This window comes from Staurois parvus, unplaced genomic scaffold (genome assembly GCF_062004578.1).
Source record: "Staurois parvus isolate SC_StPar_1 unplaced genomic scaffold, SC_StPar_1.0 ptg000965l, whole genome shotgun sequence".
Taxonomy (NCBI): domain Eukaryota; kingdom Metazoa; phylum Chordata; class Amphibia; order Anura; family Ranidae; genus Staurois; species Staurois parvus.
This window is the reverse complement of record NW_028318761.1, coordinates 584,835-597,764: the sequence shown is the minus strand read 5'-3', so window position 1 is coordinate 597,764 and position 12,930 is coordinate 584,835. Positions and strand designations below refer to the sequence as shown.

At 45.9% G+C, this 12,930-nt stretch overlaps 3 protein-coding genes across 3 annotated transcripts in view; 1 reads left to right on the top strand and 2 right to left on the bottom strand.

The window, feature by feature from the left end:
* The window catches only part of LOC149441615 (uncharacterized), a 38,819-nt gene extending 34,984 nt beyond the window's left edge, over window positions 1-3,835 (bottom strand). Inside the window, exon 1 of the mRNA XM_089657104.1 lies at window positions 2,911-3,835. Coding sequence (XP_089513230.1) covers window positions 2,911-3,834 — 924 coding nt within the window. The 5' untranslated portion in view covers window position 3,835. The remainder of the gene's footprint in view (window positions 1-2,910) is intronic.
* Window positions 1-12,930, top strand: part of LOC149441613 (uncharacterized) — a 235,497-nt gene that overhangs the window by 91,698 nt on the left and 130,869 nt on the right.
* On the bottom strand, window positions 5,087-6,399 carry LOC149441614 (uncharacterized). The gene is made up of 3 exons (XM_089657095.1): window positions 6,172-6,399; window positions 5,855-6,082; window positions 5,087-5,092 (listed from the first exon to the last, which is right to left on the bottom strand). The coding sequence occupies exons 1-3, from the start codon at window positions 6,397-6,399 to the stop codon at window positions 5,087-5,089; spliced, it is 462 nt and encodes a 153-aa protein (XP_089513221.1).

The following is a 12,930-nucleotide window of genomic DNA, read 5'->3' as shown; positions in this document are numbered from 1 at the left end:
GCTGAGCGAACTATTGGCTCTTTATAAATACTGTATAATAATAATAATAATACTGTATAATAATAATAATAATATATATATAAAATTATATATGTATAAAATATAAAAAATATAAATAAATGAAAATGAACCCAAAAAATATATTTATTTTATTACATCAGCAGACTCCTTATGTTCACCCATAACACATGTTCACATACAATCATGAACATATTATTAAATATTTAAATTAAATGAAATACACTGGATAACTATAAAATATTAAAATAATATTAATCATTAATACATTTTTATAAAACCATACTACAATTATCTCTCTATAAAAAATCACTAATGAAACAGTTAAGGTTGAATTCTACATTTAATCCTCTAGGGGTCAGTGTCTGCATACAATAAATCCACCTAGACTCTGCCTGACTAATGGTTCTGACCTTATGGCTCCCTCTCCAATGGTTTTTTGTATCGTTCTATTCCCCAGAATTTCAGACAAGAGGGGTCTTTATTATGATGACTAGCGAAATGCTTAGATACATTGTGTTTAGGATGACCTTTTTTAATGTTCTTAACATGTTCCCGCATTCTAACCCAGAGGGGTCTGTTAGTACGCCCCACGTACTGCAAACCACAATTACATTCTAAAACATAAACCACGCCTTCTGTTTTACAGGTAATAAAATCTAAAACATCAAATGATTTCCCATTGCTTGTGGACACAAAAGAATGTTTTTTAAAATGATGTCTTTTCGTGACTTTACACACCGAACATTTCCTACATGGATAAAAACCTTTAAAATCAAAAAGAGTATTTTTCTTATTGCCATTGGGTGGATCCAACACATTTTTCACAACTTTATTTCTTAGGGTTGGAGCTCTGCAAGTCACAGAGGGTTGGGAACCCTGCAAGGGGGGCAGAGATATGTGACTGCCTAGTCCAGCCTTTCTCAGCCAGGGTTCCTCCAAAGGGTTCTAGGGCTTCCTTGTCACTTCATTGGGCTGTATATGGAAGTGTCACCGACCAGCCGTTTCTGGATACACAGCTTTGTCATCATTGCACTCACACACCATTTTGTTTTTGTTCAATACAATTTTTATTATAATTTCACTTTTAACAAGATTGCAGAAAAAAAACATTCAGGAAATAGTAAAGGAAGAAATCCGATTGGTCAGGAAGATCCCTTGTCTGGAATGTGGGGGCGGAGTCATTATTATTGGTGTACAATACAATACACAACGTGTTCCATTATTATAACAAAGTATTGTAGAAAAGATCCCAACATAGAAAATGGGGGAAAGGAGGAAATAAAGGCGGATATGAAGGGGAATCTGTGTACGGGGAACACCTTAACAATCACCACCATTTTATTCTCCAGGGCCTCTGATGTCACAGAATAGATGTTTGGGGGTTTATCTCATCTTCAGGACCAAAATCTGCATTTTCCCATGTGTGCAAAATCATGCAGAAACAGCTCTGGCAGTGAGAGGGTTAATGTGGGCTAGATGGGATCCCTCTGCTGGGGTGACATTAGAGCTCCCCCTAGCTGCAGCCTGGGAATAACATTGCTGGGAGGTCTCTTCATTTCTCTGCTCCATACTTCCCGTCTTTATAGAAACATCTCCTGACATTTGGGGGTCTATTCATAAAGAATGTGTAGAACCATTCACCTGGTGAAAGTGCATGTCCATTCCTTAGCAGATCCGGAGAGGTAAGTGTGCATGGATGGGGTGTAGGTCAGTCCCTACCCTAGATGAAATCTCTCATACAGACACAATGGGACTCATGGGACTTTATAAAGAGGAACTCCAGAAAAACATCAATAAAGATCTTCCAATGTTTTCTTCCCAATCAGCGTAGAAATCATAAAACCCTCCCAGCAGGTGTACAAGGCCATGAAATCTCTCACAAAGTCCATCAATGGACAATTCCTGGACAACAATCACTGTGGGACAGAATTCTGAGCACCATAAGGAGGATCCAGCAGCGTCATCCATCTCCACGCATTTCGTGGTGCAGCGCTCACTTCTTCAGGAGAAATGATTCCTGCTGATCAGAGTATACACCAATAATAAAACAAATGGCGGCAGGACCATCACTGGCTGCATGGAAAGTGGAGCAGGAAAGTGGTATCAGGTAAGCCTTCCCAGTAGTTCTGTGCTGGGCCAGCTCCCTTGTTTATGGTGGCCGATGGACATGCTGGTGCTCGGGTCTATGACACTTCCTGCCTACCATGGTAAGACAGCCCCCCTCTGTGTTCTCACTGGATGCCCCCCATTTATATGCAGATTTCACAGAAAACATTGGAAGATTTGATTGATGTGACTTTCTGGCGTTCCTCTTTATAAAGTCACATGACCATTCTGTCTGTATGAGAGATTGTATCTCCTGTCCATTCCTTCTCTGTGAATGGGGCTAAAACACTGATGTCATTAGGAGATTTGCTGAGCCGGGGGAATGTTTTCCATCATTACAGAGCATTTCACACTCCATTTATATTCTTCTCCTGATATCAATGGCCGACCCGGTCCCACACTTCATCCATGTCTTTGGGGGCCTCTGATCTCCTTATGAACTGTTTCTTCCATGATGAAGATCAGCCATGGAGTATATCTGAGGTGTATATCAGGGTGTGCTTCTTCCCCACATGAGAGCTGGGATGTCCAGCAACATTCATCTAGAAGACATTTCCCGCACTCAAGGCACTAATACACCACCAGGGTTGTGTGGGACCCCTGATGTGCAGGAAGACAGGACTTCAGTGAGGAACATTTCCCTCACTCAGGACAGGAAAGTGGCTTCTCTCTCATGTGAGATCTCTGATATCTGTAAAGACTTGACTGTTGTGAAAAACATTTCCTGCACTCAGGACAGGAATATGGCTTCTCCCCCGTGTGAGATCTCTGATGTGAGTGAACACTGGACTTCTCTGAAAAACAGTTCCCGCACTCAGGACAAGAATACGGCTTCTCCCCCGTGTGAGATCTATGATGTTTCTGCAGACTGGACTTCTCTGAAAAACATTTCCCACACTCAGAACAGGAATATGGCTTCTCCCCTGTGTGAGATCTCTGATGTATGTGAAGATGGGACTTGTCTGAAAAACATTTACCACACTCAGGACAAGAATACGGCTTCTCCCCTGTGTGAGATTTCTGGTGTCTGTAAAGAACGGACTTCTGTGAAAAACATTTCCCGCACTCAGAACAGGAATACGGCTTCTCCCCCGTGTGAGATCTCTGATGTGTGTGCAAATTGCATTTCTTTGAAAAACATTTCCCACACTCAGAACAGGAATACGGCTTCTCCCCCATATGAGATCTCTGATGTTTCTGCATATTGCATTTCTTTGAAAACCATTTCCCACACGCAGGACAGGAATATGCCTTCTCCCCTGTGTGAGATCGCTGATGTGTGTACAGATGGGACTTCTGTGAAAAACATTTCCTGCACTCAGAACAGGAATATGGCTTAACCCCAGTGTGAGATCTCTGATGTCTGGAAAGGCAAGACTTCACTGAAAAACATTTCCCACACTCAGGACAGGAATACGGCTTCTCCCCTGTGTGAGATCTTTTATGCACATTAAGATCAGATTTATAATGGAAACATTTCCCGCACTCAGTACAGGAGAGAGTCTTCCCTGTTGGAAGGCCGGCCCGGTCCCGCACAGTCTGAGGTTCCTCAGGATATGAGGAATCCGATGGTCCATCTACACTGGGTGGTGCCGGATGGACATTGGAGGGAGCCGGGTTTTCTCCTGGACTATTCTGTGTGATGTCATCATCTTCTACTTTCCAGTCTGGAGACAAAGTGAGACAATCCTCTGAGGTTTTCCTCATCTCCCGGCCATGGACTAAAATACAAAGACAAAGAGGATTACTAGACAGGAGCTGATTGGTTCCCCCAAACCAGGACTCCACCCACATCAGGCAGCTTGATCTCTGAGGAGCTTACAATTCCACCCTCAAGAGAACTAGGAAATGGCTCCTCTGATCTCCTACCAGGTCATTTCTTTATTCATGGCCCTTAGTCAGAGAGTGAGGAAACAACCAGAACTGTCTTTTATAGGAGGGACAGTGATGAGGGGATTATAGGACGAGGGTCCCCACCCCCTCTATCACTCATCACCATCTTCCCAACACAAGAAGTACTGCACTTCCTTACTTAGTCCATGATTTAGACATGAAGAACAGCGGGGCTGAGCCCCACCAGAGGTCAGAGAGTGAGGATGGGGGGAGAACAACCAAGATGAAGACTGGACTGATCCTGAAGACCATCATCATTGGGGTATTGACTCCTCCCTCATTATCACTTTCTGTTTAAGGGTCCAAAGTTGGAGGATGTTATCATATTATTATCACCATGTAAAAGTCTGTGCTCCAATCACATCATCCGATATAAAATGTCCAGCTGGGAGGAAATGGGTGTAACAAAAGAGAATCCATATTATGTGTATATATAGCAGTCGGGGGGGAGGGGGGAGAGCAGAAATCAGGAGTATGTAATGTACAACATAGAGTATATAGTGCAGGGGTCAGGAGTATGTAATGTACAACATAGAGTATATAGTGCAGGGGTCAGGAGTATGTAATGTACAACAGAGTATATAGTGCAGGGGTCAGGAGTATGTAATGTAGAACATAGAGTATATAGTGCAGGGGTCAGGAGTATGTAATGTACAACATAGAGTATATAGTGCAGGGGTCAGGAGTATGTAATGTACAACATAGAGTATATAGTGCAGGGGTCAGGAGTATGTAATGTACAACATAGAGTATATAGTGCAGGGGTCAGGAGTATGTAATGTACAACATAGAGTATATAGTGCAGGGGTCAGGAGTATGTAATGTATAACATAGAGTATATAGTGCAGGGGTCAGGAGTATGTAATGTACAACATAGAGTATATAGTGCAGGGGTCAGGAGTATGTAATGTACAACATAGAGTATATAGTGCAGGGGTCAGGAGTATGTAATGTACAACATAGAGTATATAGTGCAGGGGTCAGGAGTATGTAATGTATAACATAGAGTATATAGTGCAGGGGTCAGGAGGATGTAATGTACAATATAAATTATACAGTGTAAGGGTCAGGACTCATAATATTGTTATTCAGCAATTAGTGGAATATTAAATGTTTACCGTAGACAAGTTGCAGAGATCCCACACCGCTGCCTCCCATCTCCTGAGACTGCACTCAGTGACTTGGGTCTGAGACACTACAGACATATCCCTCCACCCGGCACAGCCAGCAGATAACAGAGCAAGGAACCCTGGGAGAAATGTTCTGTCAGAGATCTTACTAGACCCGGACATGGGGGAGAAGATCCAAATCACTGGTGCCTATGTACCCTAGTAATGTCTATAGTGAAAATCAACATTTTGCTGCCAGCTGATCCCCAGAACCTCCATAAATCCAGTCTAGATACATAAATTGTGTCTGCAGCACAGAGAAGGAAGATTATCCGAGAGAAATCCAGGAATACAGGACGGGGAACACAGCTCAGGAAAGTGACCAGGGGATTACAGGCTGATATCACCCAGTCCCCACCCTACTCTGGACCAATCAGTGAGCAGTGGAGGAATGGATTTAGTGTTCATGACCCACCTGTGCTGATCTCTGTAGGAGTGTCCTCCTCTATAAATGTCCCCGTTATTCCATCCTCCTCCATAGACTGCTGATCATCCCTCACATACGCCTCTTCTTCTTCTGCTTTCACCTCAAATTCTATATCGATTGGATCTCCACTCTAAATCAAGGAAATGAGAGAAAATATCATCTGTAAAATGTAAGGTCACATAAACAATCCACACATCATCTTTACAAGTCCATGTTCTAGATGCTCCATCCCACCAACCTTGTAATAGTGAGGGATGGTGTGACCTTCCTGTGTGGAATCCCGGGAATACAGAGGATGGGGACATCTCTCTGGTGGGTTCCTGTAGCTGGATGACTCCACCATGGTGTCCTGGTACAGATCTTTGTGTTCTTTTAGAAGCTCTGACTCCTCCATCCCCCCATCCTCATCCTCCTCCTCTTTTATCTCTTCTTTAACCTCAACTTTAGAATCTCTCAGGTTTCCACTCTGAATATATAATAAAAATGACATCAATGGTAACAATGCAGATAATGTACAGATCCTAATGATACTATCAGTGATTGTTCCTCATCTACCTGATGATGGTGAGGGATGGTGTGACCTTCCTGTGTGGAATCCCGGGAATACAGAGGACAGGGACATCTCTCTGGTGGGTTCCTGGTATTAGGTGGCTCCATCATATCCTTGTGTCCTTCTGAAAACTCCTCCATCACTCCATACTCCTCATCCTCCTCTTTATACTCTTCTTTAACATCAATATTATCATCCCCGAGGATTCCACTCTGAAAGATATAATAAAACATTCATTGTAACAAACATGCTGTGTATAAATCACAACTACCAATAATTGTCATCATCTACCTGATGATGGTGAGGGATGGTGTGACCTTCCTGTGTGGAATCCCGGGAATACAGAGGACGGGGACATCTCTCTGGTGGGTTCCCATGACTGGATCCATCTGTAGGAAACACACACACTGACTGAATCCATTGTATCTATGTGTTTATCAGATGATGGGGGATCTAGGTGGATCCTCCGTACTGCTCTCTCCTTTACAATAAAGTCTCCTCTTACCCGGTGATGTGAGGGGCGGCTGATTGTCCATCATGACGTCCTTGTAGAGATCCTTGTGTCCTTCTAAATACTCCCACTCCTCCATGGAGAAATAGACAGTGACACCCTGACACCTTATAGGAACCTGACACACACAATGATACAGTCACCATCCAGACACATCCCTTGTCTGTTACTGGAGAATGTCCCAGAATTCCCGGCACCGCTCACCTCTCCTGTCAGCAGCTCAGTGATCTCTCTGGTGACTTCTAGAATCTTCTTCTTCTTTCTCTCTTCTATCAGGGAGGGAGGTGGAGGCAATGTGATGTCATATGATCTCCAGACTTCACAGGAGGAAAACTCTACATCTGAACACAAAGAGTCACATCAAATGATATTCCCAGAATCCTCCTCACCTCTCCATTCAGGTCTCCATTTTATTAAAGCCCCACTTCAGGCTGAGGTATAATTTCCCCCCACAGGACCCCCACACTACGCAGGGTATAGGCTTGTTGCAGCATTCTGATGTCATTACATACAACGCAGGACCAACAGTTTTTTTGCTTATGAAGATCCCACATCCTAACACCATAGAATAAAAAGAAAGGATCCAAATGAAGGGACATTGCGAGGAGGAGCTGTGATGTCATAGGATTCTGACTCTGGATGGAGGGACATTGGGAGGAGGAGCCGTGAGGTCAGTGTGATGTCATAGGATTCTCTGACTCTGGATGGAGGGACATTGGGAGGAGGAGCTGTGAGGTCAGTGTGATGTCATAGGATTCTCTGACTCTGGATGGAGGGACATTGGGAGGAGGAGCTGTGAGGTCAGTGTGATGTCATAGGCCATATAGACTCTGGATGGAGGGACATTTGGATGGGGAGATTTGAGGGGTCCTCTATATGAGGCTCCCATACAAACCAAATCCTTGTTCCTGGGTGTGTCCTACCTCTCCTAAACTGAGGAGTGACCTTTGACCTTTACCATCCAGAAATCTGTCCGGAATCTGTGGAAGTAAGCTGTCATGTGATCAGGTGACGTGCGGAGGAACGGAGTGTAAATAGCAGACAATTGTCTCCAGAGCCCCTAATGGTGGGGATGGATTTGGCGGCGTGCTGGTGCCAAGTTTCCTCCCCCCAGGGTCACTGCAGGTGTGGAGAAAAGCTGTGTAAGAGGATATGGAGGAGAGATGAGGAGGAGGAAGTCACTGAAGGTGACCATAGATCCATGGAAATTCAGCTGGTTCAGCAGGGATCGCTCACATTTCCATCCATGCGTGGCCACTGCCGGATAAAAGCCACTCCCCCAGCGGCTGCAGCCAATAGCTTCAGTGCTGATCCGTGTATTCTGAGAGGGGAGTCCCCCCATTGTCAGAATACAAGAGTGTAGCGGGGAGGATTCCCCCATCCACCTCCAATGTGTGGATGGGGGAATCACTTCAGTTTTTATGGTCATCCCGCTGGCTGAACGATGAAACTGAACCATGTAGGCCAGCTTTGGGAGCAAATATATTATCATCAACTCCTCCCCCTGAAGGGGTTCATCTACGTATTACCTCCTCTGCCACCAGATCCAGGAATGTGGACTCTCTGCTTCCTCATTCATGGAACTTCCTGTCTGTACCTGACATCACTTCCTGTCTTTACCTGACATCACTTCCTATCTGTACCCGACATCACTTCCTGTCTGTCTTCCAAAGAGACTTCCTGTCTGGGTAGAAGTGAGATCCCCACCTTGTGGAGCTCAGAGGAACTGCAGCCCCGAGAAGCGTCTGGTAGTGTGACCCCGGCCTTGTGCTGGGTGTGTATGAACTGTAGATCCTTATAGAGGGGTCACCTCCACTCCCACCAAGGGGGACAGAAATATATGACTGCTCGGGGGAGGGGTTTTGGCCCCTTTGATTTTGCAGTAACATTGATTGCAGATTTAGTCCTGTAGAACATCTGGTATATGGATACAAAGCCCCCCAGCTGGGAGTAAAGGGTGGAAATGGCTGGTGACCCCCAGATTTGGGCAATGATGTCATCACTATAAATGGATAAAACCCGCGCTATGTGTAACAACTCCAAACCTACAAAAACCTTCTAGCGGACTGCTGCTGTAACAAAGGGAAGGATTCCCTGTCATCTAGAAGAGCATTATGTGTCACAGCGCTGTCCTATTGTGTGTGCACAGAAATCATCACAAATACACTACAAATATGTGGAGACATTCAGAGATAAAGAGCTCGGGGCTCCAAATCCTATTCTCTGCACATCCACTGCTTCCACTTTACACCCACTTCATTGGTCTTATGGGGTTTATCAATAAATGAAGGAAACTGAACCGTGTGCAAATCCATCCACAACATAAAGTGCTTTGTGCTCAAGAGGCTGCTCCCTGCACATCCACTGCTTCCACTTTACACCCACTTCATTCATCTCATCAGATTTGCTGCTATAGGAAATCATCTCAATTCCTGTGCAAATCCATGGAGACAGACAATATTGTGTGCTCAGTATAGTGTTCTCTGCAAGTCCACCGCTTCCACTTTGCATCTACTTCAATCCACTTATTTTACTCCGAAAATCCACCAATCAGTGAAAAGTTGATAAGGGGTGAAAGTGCTCCGCCCTCCAAACTGTGTGGGCTGTAGTGTAGCCACGCCTTCTTCCACCTCTTGTACACGGGATGGTGAGGGCGCCCCCTAGTAGTGCTTCCCCCTCACCACACCAATAGGACTCCCAGCTTTTCAGCTCCCAGAGTCAGAAACATCCTTCACACTCTCCTCATCTCCAATGGTAAAGGAACCGGATCCTCCTCGCTCACTCCTGCAAGTCTGCTGCGGGTTCTGTCAGTCTCCCTCCTAGACTCTGCCTCCGACCGCCATTCCAGCAGGAGCTCCGCCTCTAAATACACACTCAGGGAGGAGAGAAAGGGGAACCCGACATCATGTGACACCTTTTATTACATGGAAATACGAAAATCAACGGGACTAATGCAACCACATTTACTGCAAAATCAAAGGGGCCAAAATGTGTCCCCCGAGCAGTCAGGCTGCAGGAGATCTGCTGAGACATAGAGAGGGAAATGGGAGCTAATAGGCTGCAGGAGATCCGCTGAGACATAGAGAGGGAAATGGGAGCTAATAGGCTGCAGGAGATCCGCTGAGATATAGAAAGGGAAATGGGTGCTAATAGGCTGCAGGAGATCTGCTGAGACATAGAAAGGGAAATGGGCGCTAATAGGCTGCAGGAGATCTGCTGAGACATAGAGAGGGAAATGGGTGCTAATAGGCTGCGGGAGATCTGCTGAGACGTAGAGAGGGAAATGTGAGCTAATAGGCTGCGGGAGATCTGCTGAGACGTAGAGAGGGAAATGGGAGCTAATAGGCTGCGGGAGATCTGCCGAGACATAGAGAGGGAAATGGGAGCTAATAGGCTGCAGGAGATCTGCTGAGACGTTGAGAGGGAAATAGGTGCTAATAGGTTGCAGGTGATCCACTGAGATATAGAGAGGGAAATGGGTGCTAATAGGCTGCAGGAGATCCGCTGAGACATAGAGAGGGAAATGGGAGCTAATAGGCTGCAGGAGATCCCCTTAGACATAGAGAGGGAAATGGGCGCTAATAGGCTGCAGGAGATCCGCTGAGATATAGAGAGGGAAATGGGTGCTAATAGGCTGCAGGAGATCTGCCGAGACATAGAGAGGGAAATGGGAGCTAATAGGCTGCAGGAGATCCGCCGAGACATAGAGAGGGAAATGGGTGCTAATAGGCTGCGGGAGATCAGCCGAGACATAGAGAGGGAAATGGGAGCTAATAGGCTGCAGGAGATCCGCTGAGACATAGAGAGGGAAATGGGAGCTAATAGGCTGCAGGAGATCCGCTGAGACATAGAAAGGGAAATGAGTGCTAATAGACTGCAGGGGATCTGCTGAGACAATGAAATGTGTATGAAATGGATGGATGTGCAGACACTCCCAGAAGATGATGTCATTATGAGTGGATTGATATATATTTTTGCATTGTCCCCCCCAGAAGGATCAGGTTTGGCGGGATCGCTCTCATTAGCTATACATTTGTATTTTGTGTTCTGTGTTTGTAAGACTTTTCTATATGTAATAAGAGATGTTTGTTGAACAGTTGGTTACATAAGAGTTACATTTATTTCTTCTTCCTTTATTCAGTAATGTTTCATCTCCCGTAGTATCCCTGTAAGGTACATATTATACAGGAAGGGGGATTATGGGATGGATCTCGGGGCTGCAGTTCCTCTGAACTCCACAAGGTGGGGATCTCACCTATACTCACACAGGAAGTCTCTATGGAATGCAGACAGGAAGTGATGTCAGGCGCAGACAGGAAGTGATGTCAGGCACAGACAGGAAGTGATGTCAGGGACAGACAGGAAGTGATGTCAGGCACAGACAGGAGGTTCCAGATGAGAGGTGAGGCGGGAAGAAGTATAGAGGAGACGTTGGTGGAAGTGGCAGCAGAGGAGGTAATAAGATGTTATTTCCTATTTACAACAAATGTATATAAATCTGAGGCTCTTTTAGGAATGTTGGGGGTTTAAAAAATTAAAGGAACTTTATAGCAACTTAAATGTGTAATATGTGTAACATTGTTCTGTTTATCTCCTCCTCCCCTCCCCCGCCTGTCTCCAGCACCGCACCCGGGGACTAGCAGGGAGGGGAGAGACCTTGCAGGATAATGAGCACCGATTGGCTGCTCCTCAGGAAAGGGGAGTGTCCTGCTTATTTTTCTCCCTTTCACTCTCAGAGCCGTTTTGGCATTTTTTGCACATTTAAAAAATCACTTTATCCTGAAGATGACACAAAACCCCCAAAATATCAATTTTCTGAAAGTAGAGACTTTAGAGAATAAAATAGCGGCAGTTCTAATTTTTATGTCACAAAATATTATCACAAAGTCTAGGAAATGCCAAATTTCAGTAAAAAAAATGATTATTATTATTATTACATGGAGTTTATATAGCGCCAAAGGGTTTGCTCAGCGCTGTACAATAGAGGGGGGGGCAATACATGAAACATTACAGCAACTACAAACAGCACACGAGGGGTAAGAGGGCCCTACTCTTAGAAGCTTACAATCTAGGAGGGAGGGGGTAGTGGTACAGGAGGAAGTGGCTGTGGGGGATGGAGTGGTAGGAGGAATGAAGAACGGCTGTTAGGTGAAGGTGGGGTAGGCTTCCCTGAAGAGGTGGGTTTTCAGAGAGCGCCTGAAGGTGAAGAGGGAAGGTGACAGTCTGATGGATTGGGGTAGTGAGTTCCAGAGGATGGGGGAGGACCTGGAGAAGTCTTGCAGACGTGCGTGTGAGGAGGAGACCAGGGAGCAGGATAGAAGGAGGTCCTGTGAGGAGCGAAGGGTACGGGTAGGGTGGTACTTGGGAATCAGGTCGGTGAGGTAGTCAGGGGCAGTGTTGTGAATGGCTTTGTAGGTCAGAGTGAGTAGTTTGAATTTGATGCGTTGGGCAATCGGGAGCCAGTGGAGGGAATGACAGAGGGGGGTGGCAGAGGTAGAGCGGCTGGTGAGGTGGATGAGTCTGGCCGCTGAGTTCAGGATGGTCTGAAGCGGGGAGAGCCTGCACTGGGGTAGGCCGGTGAGAAGTGAGTTGCAGTAGTCCAGACGTGAGATAATCAGGGAGTGTACGAGTAGTTTAGTGGTGTCTGGGGTAAGGAACGTACGTATCTTGGCGATGTTGCGGAGGTGGAGCCTGCATGTGTTTGTAAGTGATTTGACATGAGGTTGGAAGGAAAGGTTCGAGTCCAGAATGATGCCAAGGACTTTGGCTTGCGGGGCGGGAATGATAGTGGTGTTGGTGGTAGTGATGGATAGGATGGGGGGGGGTGAGGGCAGGGGGAAAGATGAGGAGCTCGGTTTTGGAGAGGTTAATCTTGAGGAAATGGAGCGACATCCAGTCAGAGATGTCGTTTAGGAGGTGAGTGATGTGGGCGGAGAATGTGGGGGTGAGGTGGGGGGTGGAGAGGTAAATTTGAGTGTCATCAGCGTAGAGGTGGTAGTTGAAGCCGTGGGAGTGTATGAGTGTGCCCAGGGAGTAGGTGTAGATGGAGAAGAGAAGGGGTCCAAGGACAGAGCCTTGGGGGACCCCAACAGAGAGGGAGAGGAAGGGGGAGGTAACACCGTTGTAGGAAACGCTGAAGGAGCGTCGGGATAGGTAAGAGGAAAACCAGGAGAGAGCGGTGTCTCTGATGCCAAGGGAGAGTAGTTTATTAACCACTTGCCTACCAGGCACTTATACCCCCTTCCTTACCAGG

Bases quoted from the DNA above. Each gene is read 5' to 3' on its own strand.
- LOC149441614 (XM_089657095.1), bottom strand. From the start codon at position 6,399: ATGTTTTATTATATCTTTCAGAGTGGAATCCTCGGGGATGATAATATT. The intron at 6,083-6,171 runs GTAGATGAGGAA...TTATATATTCAG, and splicing joins CCATCCCTCACCATCATCAG to AGTGGAAACCTGAGAGATTC.